The sequence below is a fragment of the Python bivittatus genome, unplaced genomic scaffold (assembly GCF_059951505.1).
Source record: "Python bivittatus isolate LINGU-HERP-01145 unplaced genomic scaffold, Pbiv_v1 ctg000220_np1212, whole genome shotgun sequence".
NCBI lineage: Eukaryota > Metazoa > Chordata > Lepidosauria > Squamata > Pythonidae > Python > Python bivittatus.
This window is the reverse complement of record NW_028277048.1, coordinates 32,557,180-32,570,989: the sequence shown is the minus strand read 5'-3', so window position 1 is coordinate 32,570,989 and position 13,810 is coordinate 32,557,180. Positions and strand designations below refer to the sequence as shown.

Below are 13,810 nucleotides of genomic sequence, written 5' to 3'. Positions count from 1 at the left end.
TCAACGGAGGTATAGTGTCAAGATCACAGGAAGTGATAATAACACTCAGTGCTGCACTGGTCAGACCACACCTGTAATATTATGTCCAGTTTTAATTGCCATAATATAAGAAGGATGCTGAGGAACTGGAAAAGAAGTGCTGAGAAGAACAACAAAGAAGATGAGAGGCTCGGAGTCTAAATCCTATGGAGAACAGTTTAAAAAGTGGGTATGCTTAGCCTAAAGAAAAGAAAACTAAGGGAGACATGATAGCACTGTCTTCCAATACTTGAAGGGCTGTCGCAGGGAAGAGGGTGTGGATTTACTCTCCATGGTCCCTGAGGGTGGAAGCTTTACAGAGAAAGATCCAGACTTAAAGTGAGGAGGGATATCCTGACTGTGAGAGTTATTAAGCAGTGGATCAACCTGCTTCCTGAAGTCGTGGGTGCACCCATCACTGGAGGTTTCCAGACAAAGCCATTTGTCTAGGATGGTCTAGAATTGCACTAGAAGATTCCCCCCCCCCCAGTCCCTTCCAACCCAATGATTCTATGATTTTATTTTGAATCTGAAAAGGAAAAATATGAGACACAGCAGATTTGTTAATAATTCCTTTAGCTGCTCCTGATAACAAAGCTGCAATCCAGCATTTGCCTACATGCCTACAGTCTTACATTTTTGCTTACATGAGGGGTTAGCCTCATTGAATTCAATGGGATTTCATTCTGAGTAGATACATATAAGATTTAGTGTAAACATAATAAAACTTGCCATTTCAGGATCAAGCTTCTGTATGATCTGAGAGTCAGGTAAATACTGCTGTGAAAGCATTATGCAATTTGGAAAGTATATTGCATGTGTTTTCCACGGCCAGCTGGCAACCAGGTTACTAGCCTTCCAAGAATAATCTTGCCCTATCTTTAAGCAACCACATGTTTTAATGGTTAAAATTGGAATTTGCAAATTAGGAAAATCTAGTCTAGCTGCTAATGATTTATCATATTTTGTGCTTTGATGGAGGTGCGATAAAATGAGGAGTTGTGAAACTGGTTTTCCACAAAAGGGGCTGTTAAATAATATGTTATCTTTACTTCAAGAAACATACAGGAGAGATGGCTTATTTATTTATTCATTTATTTAATCAATTTATATAGCCACCCAATCATGTGCACCTCAGGGCAACATACAAGATAAAAACAAAACTTAGTAATAACCATTGATCAATTTTATTACAGCCTTTAGCCAACATATAAAATGGATATAAAAGAGGGGGGGAAAGAATCAAAATACTGTAGGTAACAATATTTTTAAAAAATTAGAAACCATTAAGAAGCAAAAAGCTAATAAAACATATCACACACAAGGTAACTTTGTACAACCCAAAACAACCAAAATAATCGATATAGGCACAACACCTCCTGACCAAATATCTGAGGGGAAAGTCAGATCTTAAAAGCCTTCCAAAAGGCAGGATCAAGGCTATCCAAATCTCAGGGAGAGTGCTGTTCCAGAGGACAGGTGTGGCGACAGAAAAGATACATCTCCTGGGTCTCACAAGAAGACACTGTTTAAGAAATAGGAGCCAGACCTTGGACAGCCAAAGGTTGAGATCTATAACTGGGTATGGTCAGCTTATTGATGGTATCTATCCCCATACTGACAGGTGACCTCATCCTGCAGCCTCCTAAACTGAATCAGGAACAGAACCAATCCCTGAGATACTTCCCCTCAGAGTAGAGGTTGAGGGCTTGACCTCTCTTCCCCATCAACACTGACTGAAACTCACCCTGGAAGAAAGAGGAGAGCCATCGTAACATCATGCCTCCCATCCCCAATGCCCTGAACCAGTCCAAAAGGATACCATGATCCATAGTACTGAAGGTTGATGAGAAATCAAGGAGGACCAGGAGGGACACACTTCCCCCATTCTGAACCAGCTGCAGGTCATCAAAAAAATGCAACCAATGCCACCTTAGTGCTATATCCTGTTCTGAAACTAGATTGAAATGGCTCACACAGTCTACTTCCTCCAAAGTTCTCTGAAGCTGCAGGGTAACCACCTCCTCAACAACCTTCCCCAGAAAAAGAAGGTTGGAGTCAGATTAAAAAATATCCAACACTGTAAGGTCCAGCAATGGTTTCTTGAGAAGGGGGCAGACAACTGCCTCCTTAACTGGATGCAGACCTACCCCTCTCTCACCACTGCTTGGACCCACCTACGTATCACTTCCTAGGAGGCTTTGACCAGCCAGGAAAGGCATGGATCTAACATGCATGTGGCTGCCTTAACAGCTTTGAGGTCCCTGTTAATTTCCTCAGGGCCAACAGGCACAAATTCTTTCCAGATAACCTTGATAGATCTATACCACACTTAACAAACCTGAACAGCTGGAGTCCAACCCAGAGTGAATCCAAAGAATTTTATCTGCAGTTGCCTCAAATAGTCCTCATAGCAGTCCTTCAGATGGCCATCTGACCAATCCCTCCCTAAGAGAGCCACTGGACAACGATCCACGGACACAATAAGAGTGGAAAAATAATTGCATTTTGCTGCTTTTATTGCCATTGTATGATCCTTAATAAAGGCTCAGGCCTGCGTTCAGTCAGTTTTGCTCTTCATCTCCAGTGACACTCTAGGCATTTCTTCTGCCACTTCATCTCTCAAAGTTCCTCTAAAAACCAGGTAGCTTCTAGGATCCACATGCAGAAAGAGGCAGTGTGGGCTCAATCAGTTTTAGGGCCTTTGTCACCCTTGTATAACTTCTGGAATAGTTAGTCTTCAGTAGTTTTTATGTAAGAAATGGGAAAAACAGAACAAACACATTGAAAAAACAGAACAGATTTCTTAGAGACTCTGTGCAAGTTAATGAACTTCTATAGGGAACTGAATTACCAGAAATGTTTTTCCATATTTCTGATAAGAAATTACTCATAGTCTGTAGTCAGCTAAATATTCACTTTCTCATTTTTGCTCAGGTGATGCTAGCGGAACGAAAGGGAACAGAAGAACTGTACGCAGCCAAAATATTGAAAAAAGATGTGGTCATTCAAGATGATGATGTAGAGTGTACCATGGTTGAAAAGCGGGTTCTAGCCTTGATGGACAAACCTCCTTTCTTAACACAGCTTCACTCTTGTTTCCAGACTGTGGTATGTGTTTATACATCATCCCTGTGGTATGAGTTCTCACACACCATATTTGCTGTACTGACTTCACAGAGTAAAGTGAAAATAGGGGGTGGTGTGGTAGGGGGTGGGGTGATAAATAATGTAGTTCTCTCAGCTGATATATTTATCAGCAGAAATAAGGACAGTGTTTAAAATGGAAAAATATAGGTTAGTTGCAGAGCATTTCTTTTGAATATCTGCCAGTAGGTTCATGGGATGGATGGATGAGACTGCCATTCATTGCTTTTTTTTTTCTTACGTACAAAGGAATGCAAAGGCGCCTGTCTTGGAGGATGGAGAATGGGAAGGAGGAGTTGAACAGCTAAACTCCTGCCATCATCCTGACAAAAGTCACTCTCCAAAGCTGCTATTTTCCTTTCACTCTTAAGTGAAAATAGTGAAAGGAAAATAGCAGCTTAACAGAGGGAACAAAGAGAATGATATTACTTGTATTCGTGACATTTATGTTGGCTATAGGTTCTTTAAATGAGGGTGCTGGAATCACATCCTAGAAATTTCAGAATAATTTCTAATAAGTATGCTTCCATTGATAACCAGTGTTATGTATCTAAGGAAAGAAGTGGGATATTCAGAACTAAACCATTTGACTTATTCATACTTTATCTTTAAAAGTTTGGGGAGGAAAATCCACCTCACCTTATTGATGTAATAACAATTGTTGCTATAAAAAGAAGAAAGATCAAATCTGCACCTGTACACAGTGCATAGCTTCCAAATTGATCTAATTAGTCCTATAAAGAATTGCTTTTATTATCTGATAATTCATGGGACTGTGTTATAATTGTGTAGATGCACTTAAGACTCTTTCCCCAGTCTTCTGTGTTAACAATTCCTGAGTGGCAGGTCCACTGCCTGACATATTTATTGGTTTCATATTGTCTGCTAGGATCGCCTGTACTTTGTCATGGAGTATGTGAATGGTGGTGACCTCATGTATCATATTCAGCAAGTAGGAAAATTTAAGGAGCCCCAAGCAGTGTGAGTGCCTTTTCTGTTGATTTTAAATCAAATTTGTCATTAAATATTATGTTTTAGGAATATGCGTCTTTCCATTTCCCACCCATATTTTCTATTTTGTGTGTAACTGACAGTTTCACAGTAAGGCTAGCTTCAAAAACTCATCAATATTGCACAGGCTTAAAACTACTCAGAAGAAGTAAATCTTAGCATGGTTTCTATTAATTTCATATAATTAAACTAGTAAACATTTTGAAAGGAGCTGCATTTCTTATATTATTGTATTATGTGTGAAACATTGACTAAATAAGGTTTAGTGTGAATCACAAGCATTTTAGAAACAAGCTGATGTGGCACTACATGCTCTACAGTTCAGATTGTCAAACAGTAAACTAACAGTGTATTAGGATTCTCTTCTATTCTTGCCTGATACTAATAATGCCTTGTCATAGAGGAGGGGGGGGAAAGTTATAAACCTGTCTGATGAGCTCTTGGTAACTAGCCAGAGGAAGGAGGAGGAACAAAACAAAGTAATACTGCAAGAAGCCATCATGGATTGGGGATGTCCTTACCCTACTATCTTATCAGCAACTCTGGACTCCATGATACACACAGACACACACACCCCTCCTTGAGCTCTCTTTAAAAACATAATAGTCAAGCTCTAGGGTTTAGAGCCTGCTTCACAAGGCACTGATGTTGCATCGTGACCTTTGGATGGAGGAGACTTGTTCCTCTTGCTTGCCATGAAATTGGGGTAGGGGAGGAGAGGGGTAATCACTGCCTCAAGATATTGAATAAGTTGAAGCCTTCCAAAATTCAGAAAAAAAAGAAAGTATAATCTGCCTGAAGTTGCTCAGGAGAAGACTGGTTTGGGTGTTGGCTGGCTATGGCAAAGTATGTTCACTCTGTTCCTAGTCTATCTGTAGAAGACATTACTGTAAGTTAGCCATGTAACTAGGCAATTTTAGCTTTTGAATTTAACATTTTACAGGCTTTACTGGGGTTAGGGTTAGACATCTAAACATAATAAAGTGAACATCTGTAACAATTTGCATGCTCAGTTGGTTGCCCTGGACTACAAAAAAGTACTTTTTAAAATAAGGACAGGAAAAAGAAACTTGCACCCATATTGTCACTCCTGAAGTATTGATGGTGAGCCTCTTTGCTGTCTCCATCACCTGCCACTCTGCAAGTTGTCAGTTGGAGACCACCTTGACTTTGGCCCCAAAATACAGCCCTAGGTGTAATATGGAGGCAGGTGTCTTCATAAATCACTAACTTCCACATACAGACAGAAAAAGTAATATCAGAATCCTCTCTTGTAAATAACAGAACGTTGAGTCATAGCATGAAGGTGGTCTTCTGTGGCTTGCAGCCATTGTATTAATCTTGTCCTGTAATCCTGTGTAAACATCCTCCCTCTTGCCCCATGAGATGGCTCTGGAGATATGCTCATCTTCCTCCACATACTGCAATGTGAACATTTACATCAGAGGGCTGATCTCTTGGGGAATGTTTTCTTTGCAACCTAGAATCCAGGGCAATCAGGAGTTTATAATCTTGTGGGGCTGACTGTCCAATACCAGCCATCAGCTTCCAAAATTTATGGTGTGGCAAGATCTACCAATGGGAACCTGATGGAGAGGAAAGGACCAGTCCTCACATCCCTACTGAGTCAGGTCCAGTGGTGTGAAAGAACATTCCTGAATGGGTGGTTGTAAGTGTTTCAAAATTTGTCGATGCATATAAAGATCCTTTGATTAGCAGGACTCTTTTCCTTTTCAGGTTCTATGCAGCAGAGATCTCAGTGGGCCTTTTTTTTCTCCATAAGAAAGGAATTGTTTATCGGTAAATATAACAGCTTTGTGTAACAATACAAGTTTTGTCACAGGTTATAAAAAAGCAGTGTTTGTAGGGAAAGATGGAGGAAGAAAGCACTGAACTGGGAACAATTGTATTCCCAATTAACAGAACAGATTAAAAATATGTATTTGTATTACAATTTGCTTATTCACCGTGGCACACCTAACAGAAGTCTTCAGTGCTATAAGATTTGCAAAACATATAAAAGCTTCTTTGTTTAAGCATTATAAGACAAAGAAATGCAGCTAGATCAGTCTGTTTGCTCTCAATAGATCCTATAAAATCATTGGATGCTAACAGCAATCTGTTGAGTTGTATTTTATACATTTAATCTGAGTTGTATTTTATACATTTAAATAAAGTATCATCACAAGAGATGCAGAAGTGAAATAACCAAAAGCAGCAGTCTTGCAGCAATAACAAAAAATAGCAAAACAAAGGCATAGCTTTATGGTTTATCTTCATGGACTAGCATGCTTGACCATGAAGCCTATTCCATAGAGGTTTGGTCCCCAAAGCTCCCAAAGTCAATCCCAAATCTGACTTCACCAAAGGAAGGGACTCTGAACAGTCTTGCCTAATGTATTTCAATAGGAAAAGAGTGTTGTGTGTGTTTGATTTAAGCCATACAATAGAAGCGAATATCTGTAGCTCAGGGTTGAACTGTGGAGTCCTTGGTGCTCTCTGAGCTTGGTTGTTTGCTTGCAGACATTTCATGACCCAACTAGGTAGCATCATCAGTGCGACTGAGTGTGGGGTTTGCTCCCTGTTTATATACAGTACAGTACAGGGGTACTTAAGACATACAGTTTGATTTGTATAGTTATGAAAGCAACATGGTGGCAACATACTCCATTGTGCCCTCAGACATCTCCCTTGGCACCTACACATAAGTTGTCTGCAGGCCTTCTCAATAGGTGAGCAAGTTTGCATAGGAAAGTATGGTCTTTGAGCTACCCTGGTTCTAAGTTATTTCTTATAATGAGCCTGCCATCAGCATTTCTGACAGCTGATATTTAACATTCTTAATTGCTGTGGTTTTTCATAGAGATCTGAAATTAGATAATGTAATGTTGGATTCTGAAGGACATATTAAGATTGCAGACTTTGGCATGTGCAAGGAGAGTATGAGCGATGGAGTGACAACAAGGACCTTCTGTGGGACTCCAGATTATATTGCACCAGAGGTATTTATTGTTTGAGATATTATGCACCATGCACATAATTCTTCCAGAAGAAATGTGTAATGTACCTTTGAACAATATACCAGTGCTAGATTTTCTAACTTGATTGTTCACTGTTGATGATGGAAATGAGAGAGATGATAAATGTTGATAAACTACGCCAAGCCAGGTTTCCTGCTGCTCTGCAGTCAGTAAGGAAAATTGATGGGGAACTGATAAAGTGATTGTCCCTCTACCCTTATCTCTTAATTCCATTCTTAGATAACTCCGTAAGTGTCTACTGAGGGATAAAGGTGGTGGCAAATGAGGAAATCTGCATCGTGACATTGAAAAGCAACCTTCTGGCTTACATACTTCTCTCTGATGTTAGGATGCATGAAACTATGAAAGGCTACAGTTTGCATCATGAGATCATGATGCATGCTTCATCATTTTTTCCATCATCATAGTTTGTACTGAATGCTTATGCCCAAGTCTGTGACAAAAGGAAATATTTGACAACAGTGACTACAGCCCCAGGGTGAAATCTGACCTCATCTCGTTGTACCTTAAATTAGTGTCAGCCAGGAGTGGTTCATTCTTTAGAGGGAAGTAAATCCGTATCATGATTAATTTTAAATATACATGATATATCTAGATACTTCAGCTTCCAGTATTGTGAAGCCAATGAATGGAAATTCCTTCTTCTCCAATCCTTAGCTTTCCATTCTGTTTCCCTTTATAGCCAGAAAGAGAATAAATCAGTTTCCTGGTTATTCATGTTTTGAAATACATATTCTTGCAATTAATGCCTTGAATAGTGCCTATTATTCACTCTTATTAATTAGTTAACTGCTTTTCTGCATTTGTTTATATTTGGAACTAAAATACAAATGAAAATTCACTTAAAATAGGCTAGCTATAGTTTGTAGTATTTTTAAAAGCCTGTTTGGAGTCTCGGAAAAGAGCAGTAGTTTAGTATTAATATTAACTTGCTGTGAAATTTTGCTACTGTTGTATAGTAAGTGGATTTTCATTCCTTCTGTCATAATGACCATTTTAATAATATTTTGGATAAAACTCAGAATCTGATTGCCTGATTCTACCTATCAATTTCCATTGAAACTTTGTGCCTAGAACGAGCATTTTACCGAAACCATGCTGTGGTAAAATCCTTGGCTTAACTCTTATAACGTATTTGCTTGTTTGTTTATTTTACAGCATTTATAATCTGCCCTGATCCCAAAGGATTTGGGGCAGCGTTCATAACCAAACCACAAGAAAACAAATAAACACATAATAATAAAGAACTAAATCCCAACAGTATCAAAAACTAAGAATAACCACATAAAGCACCCCCTCAGTCCCGAATAGGTGCCCACACTCAGACTGCTGGGACCAGAGGCACATTGAAATGAAACAGTTTTAACTTGTTTTCAGAATTGCAGCCAGGCGGGGGCTGCAATGTACTTCTGGAGAGGAGAGTATTCTATAAGGTGGGGGCTACTACAGCTGCCTCACACTTGCCCCCAGATCTCACAAGGGGAGGGCACTGTCAGCTGGGCCCCTCTCAGTGACCAGACTGGATGGGCAGATTCACTTTTGGCAAGGAACTGTCTGATGTAACCCAAAGCTGTGCCTTTTAGAACTTTACTCTGTGGCTCTCAGTAACAATAATGTATTTCTTTAATCAGTGGAGGTCTCAGACAAAAGCAGTCTGTTGTTTTCTTTGATAACCCCCTAGGTGGGGGGGGGAGAAAAAGAGAGAAGGGGAGGGAGGAGAGGAAAAGGAGAAGGATGAATGGAACAATGAGTGAGTGACAGAAAAAGGTGGAGTCCCCAGCTCTCAATATGAATGAGGTAATATGGTTTTCCACAGGGGGAAAAAATCCCTACTCTTATGTTAGAAAGGCACATGTGAGGAAGCTGTGTTACCTTAAATAAGGGTGATATTGAAAGAAAGCTGTTAATCTTCATTTTAAAAAATTCGGGGATTTTTTTCAACCTACGAAGAGAGAGAGTTCATTCTAACAAATGTTTAGGAAGCTAGAGATCCAGTTTAGGTGAAGTCCTGAAAACATTCAGTCCCCTAAGTAAAAAAATACTGTTTTATAAATGAACTACTTCTCTCAGAAAATTGTTGGCATAAAGAAAACAGTGATAATAGTTGAGATCTAGACATTCATAAATGGAGTTCTGCTCATGCAATGCTTTTCAAGATGAAATAAGGGAAGTAATTTTCGTAAGCGTCTCTATGGAGCCCCATGTGCTCCTCCTGCAGATTGGCTGCAGACAGCTGGGGGCTCTGGGCCAGCGGGGGAGGATACAAGGAACTTGCAGGGGTTTAGAGGGCCTTGACTGATGGCTTTTCTTCCCATTCAGTCAGCTTCCAAGAAACCCCCCAAAAAGACTCTTCCACAAAAGAGGAGAGATTTTATGTGTAGGAAAGTATGTTAGGAACCAAATCAGTCAGACTTTTCTTGTGTGTAACAGGAAATAGATGGCCTTAGATGCATATCATGAAGCTGCATGCCAATTAACATATAAAATTAAGTAAAACTGAGCTCCCATTTCCCCAATAATGGAACAGAAAGTTCCAGAGAACTGCAGAACATTCCATTTCTTAAATCATACCATTCCTACCAATTTTTATCTGTGTTAACAATGTTGCATGTTATTAAGAGAGGAGTAGCATGAGAGGCAATTTAATATGAAAAGAGTACTATATTCATGGTTATGTTCATATATTTTTTTCAGGGAAAGTGAAAAAAGTACCACAATGTTCTCTTCCTCTTCCAATCCTGGTCCAGGTCATAATATTAATGTGTGGTTGCACTGCACAGGTTGAGGTCATTAACCATCAACCATTTCTCTCAACACAAACTTGGATTGCCTGCCTCTATGGCTGTTCACCACCACTCAGTATAGTATATTTGTAAATAGGTGCATTAACCTTATGACATATTTGTAACTTTTGCCTATATGTAATTAACCTTTAGAGCTCCAGATGTCTTCTCATTTTTTCCTTCTCACCCATTAATCATTCAGAAAATGGGTTTGAGAAAATACTTGATTTCAAACTTGAATTCACTACTATGAGATCCAGAACTCTCTAAATGCAGCCATGTGGTGTTAATCCAAGGATGCATTTGATTAATGTGTGTGCAATAGCACAAATGATAATTATCATTATAATTCCAGCAAATGTGTTTTTCATTGTAGCTTTCCATAAGGTCTAATCACCCAGTTGAAACTATAGTTCAGTACTGTTGACAGAAAAAAATGCTGCTCCTTCCTCAGAGGGAGCTGTCTGAATATATTTTAAGGGTTGATATGTCTCAAGGGTCAATGGAGGGATATCACTAAGATTTACTGCTGTGTAAGCTCTATATACACAGTACACAGAATCAGATGTCCCCTTGGATCTATATATTAGTTCAGAATCACCTGAGTAATTGGCTCCTCAGTGGCCAGGTTCACCCAAGATGGTTAACCCAATGATCCACTCCCCAGATGGATTATTCCCCATTGCACGTGAGCAATGACAATTTTGTCAGTTGCCCCAGGGCCATTATCTTAGGCTGTCATTTATTTTCCCATTTCCCATGTTTCCTTCTTTCTGGAGTAAATAAAAAAAATCACATCCATAATGGTGCACTTGCAACAAGCATTATAATATCAATGTGAACAGCAACGTGCTCACCCATTTCTGCCCCTTTATCTCCTCCTCAATGTCAGATAAAATAGAATAGCTATAGAGACAGATTATCTAGAGCGGTCTCATTTTTGCTGGGACTTTCTAGGATATTGTGTCTGCTGTGGGATAGGAAAGGGTTAGGTAACTTCAGCTGTTCAGATAGCACAGATGATTGCAGAAACAGACTCATGCCAAATAGATCCGGGGCTATTGGGGTAAAATTCTACCCCCTTAAGATTAATTGGCTAGGCCAGTTCATCCCATTTTACTATTTGCATAACAGGAAACTTGTTCCCCTCAACACAATTAAACTTAAATATCACCACTTCAGATATAGCACTTCGTGGTATTAAAAATATCCATGATTTCTGTATCAATCATTGAAGAAAAAAAGTTTCACTTTGATGCACTGCGCTACTAGTATAACTGATGTGTTTTATAGAGGTATACTTGAATTTATATCTTTTTCAAAAGTTATATACGCTCAAGTATATATTACTGAAGCTTTTCATTGGAATTCGCAGATTATTGCCTATCAGCCATATGGAAAGTCAGTGGACTGGTGGGCTTACGGAGTACTTTTATATGAGATGCTGGCTGGTCAGGTAAGAATGTGTCCATTTCATGATGTAAGATTTGTTCCTTAAATCATTAAATGGGTCAGGAATGAAATGCAAAATGAGAAACAGTAAAAATAAAGGCAAATAGCTAAATTTCTAGTTAACTGACCAACTGAATATTCTCCAAAAATTAAAACCGCGAGGTTTCAGTAGTACATGCAAACAACGGCTATGTTCATGCATCATCTAAATAATACTTTGTCTTAAAATATGATGGCTTGTTGAACAAGTCAGTCTTGCAGATGAACCAAATAAATCGTGTTTCATTTGTTGGCCAGTTCCTGGTTTGTTTTCCATCTTTTCAGCTACTCTTCTCTTGCAACTCTTCAGATTGAGGGTTGTGCAGGACATAAGAGCCAGAAATCCAGCCATGTTCCTTTATATATTGTTCTCAATCCATAAGCCAGCAACAAACTATATTTCCAAATACTGTCTTAAAACGAGGTATGACTTATTCACATAACCCACACATTAGCACATCACACATTAATTAAAAATAAACAAGCCATATGTGTTGCAAACTGTCAGTAGAAGCTATCAGTGATAGGTTTCATTTGTGAAGGATGGTAGATGAAGCTGCAAAGAAGGCGCTTTATTATCTTTAAAGTTTTCAAAGAAAATAGAAGAAATGGACTTTGAGAGATCTTAAAATAAGGTTAAGATCATACAGAAAAATACAATACTCCAGTTAGCTGCAAATCCATTAGAGCTAGGTCATAACCTGCTCTTTGAATTATACCCCAAAACAGACAATGTTTCAATTTCTTTTCCTTCATATACTTACTGTATAGTCAACAGCTCTTTTTAAAAACATGAACAGCTTCTTTAGATTGAGATTGAGAGGGTCAGAACCATCAGCGTATGGTGACATTGGATTCCAAAACTCCAGGTAACCTCACCCAGGGATTGTAGATGCAGAACAGGAGGGAGACCCATCATTTTCCAACAGTCAGGGCATCAGATACGAGGCCAGCACACTTTGTGGGACTACCAACTAAAGCTTGGAATAGCATAAAACATCGTCTCTTCCATTCCCACGCACGAAGGTCATGTTCTGTCCTACAAATACAACAGAGCGTTATTCATCCTTCCCCCAAACTCCCACAGTATCTCCAGTCAGTTTGACCAAATGGTAGTCTGAGCCAGTGGGAAATAATGATCTGCTTTTGAATAAATATTCAGTGTAGGCCTTCATTCTGAATTTCATATCAATCATTTAATTCTTTCTTTTTAACAGCCTCCATTTGATGGTGAGGATGAAGATGAACTCTTTCAGTCAATAATGGAACATAATGTTTCCTATCCCAAAGCAATGTCCAAAGAAGCTGTGTCCATCTGCAAAGGGGTACGGTTGTATTGTTTAGTTTATTGATCAGTCAAACAACCATATCAAATCGTAACACAGTATCGACATGATAAAATAAAATAACATAGATTCAATGTATTAAGTTATACAAAAAGCAGTAAACTATTCAAATATGTTTGTCATTTTGGCAGTTGATCCTAATGTGATCTAGGTAGGAAGTTCTCTCCACTGGATGGCTTTAGCTATGAATTTGGTAGTCTGTTTGTACGCTGAAGGAAATAAGATAATCTGATAGTGGGGTCCCAGGGGCTGTCCTCTTGATTGGTAGCTCCTTCGCTGGGGAATAGAGAGGGCAGTACAAGAGAATGTGTGTCTCTGTTTAAGGCACCACATATACATTTCCTCTCTGAGTACAGTATTCAGTAGAATCGCCCATTTTTATCATAGAATCCAGGAGCTTGAATTGTGCTCTTTCTTTGGCCCTGTGCCAGACCTATTGTTAAGTATTTTTCTAATTGGAATGTCTTTTTATTCTTGGCCAACCCTTTTAGGGATTCATGCCAACTTGAGCATTGATATCCAAGACCCTCTGCTTGAAGATGATCTTGGCTTAATGGTTGTAAGGTGTACTGATCTGAGATGCTGTGATATTTTTTCTGAGTCATATAAATTGATGATTGAGATATGAAGCATTTATCAGTTACTGTATGAGTAGAGTGAATTTAGATACTTTATGAGCACTGTTGCTGTAATAGAATCGACCCAACGTTTTTATATTTGTCACAAGTGTTCACTTTTATACTATCAGAATAGTTAATAAAATGTATTCTTCCATAAGAACCATTTTTGAAATTCAAAATTTTCAGTTCTCACTAGCTATTTGTGAGCCAAAGTTCTTGTACAACAATGATAGTGAAAAGGAGAATGTTGTCTGTTTCTCTTTGTGTGCTTCACACAAGATGAATTTCCTTTACGTAAATGGATATTGCTTCTGTCTGAGAACATGGATGAATGTCATAACTCAGAAAACATG

At 38.9% G+C, this 13,810-nt stretch overlaps 1 protein-coding gene across 1 annotated transcript in view; it reads left to right on the top strand.

Moving 5' to 3' along the window:
- PRKCA (protein kinase C alpha) overlaps positions 1 to 13,810 on the top strand; it is a 200,461-nt gene that overhangs the window by 171,786 nt on the left and 14,865 nt on the right. Inside the window, exons 10-15 of the mRNA XM_088138294.1 lie at positions 2,956 to 3,129; positions 4,055 to 4,146; positions 5,914 to 5,976; positions 7,040 to 7,178; positions 11,376 to 11,456; positions 12,709 to 12,816. Coding sequence (XP_087994420.1) covers positions 2,956 to 3,129; positions 4,055 to 4,146; positions 5,914 to 5,976; positions 7,040 to 7,178; positions 11,376 to 11,456; positions 12,709 to 12,816 — 657 coding nt within the window. The remainder of the gene's footprint in view (positions 1 to 2,955; positions 3,130 to 4,054; positions 4,147 to 5,913; positions 5,977 to 7,039; positions 7,179 to 11,375; positions 11,457 to 12,708; positions 12,817 to 13,810) is intronic.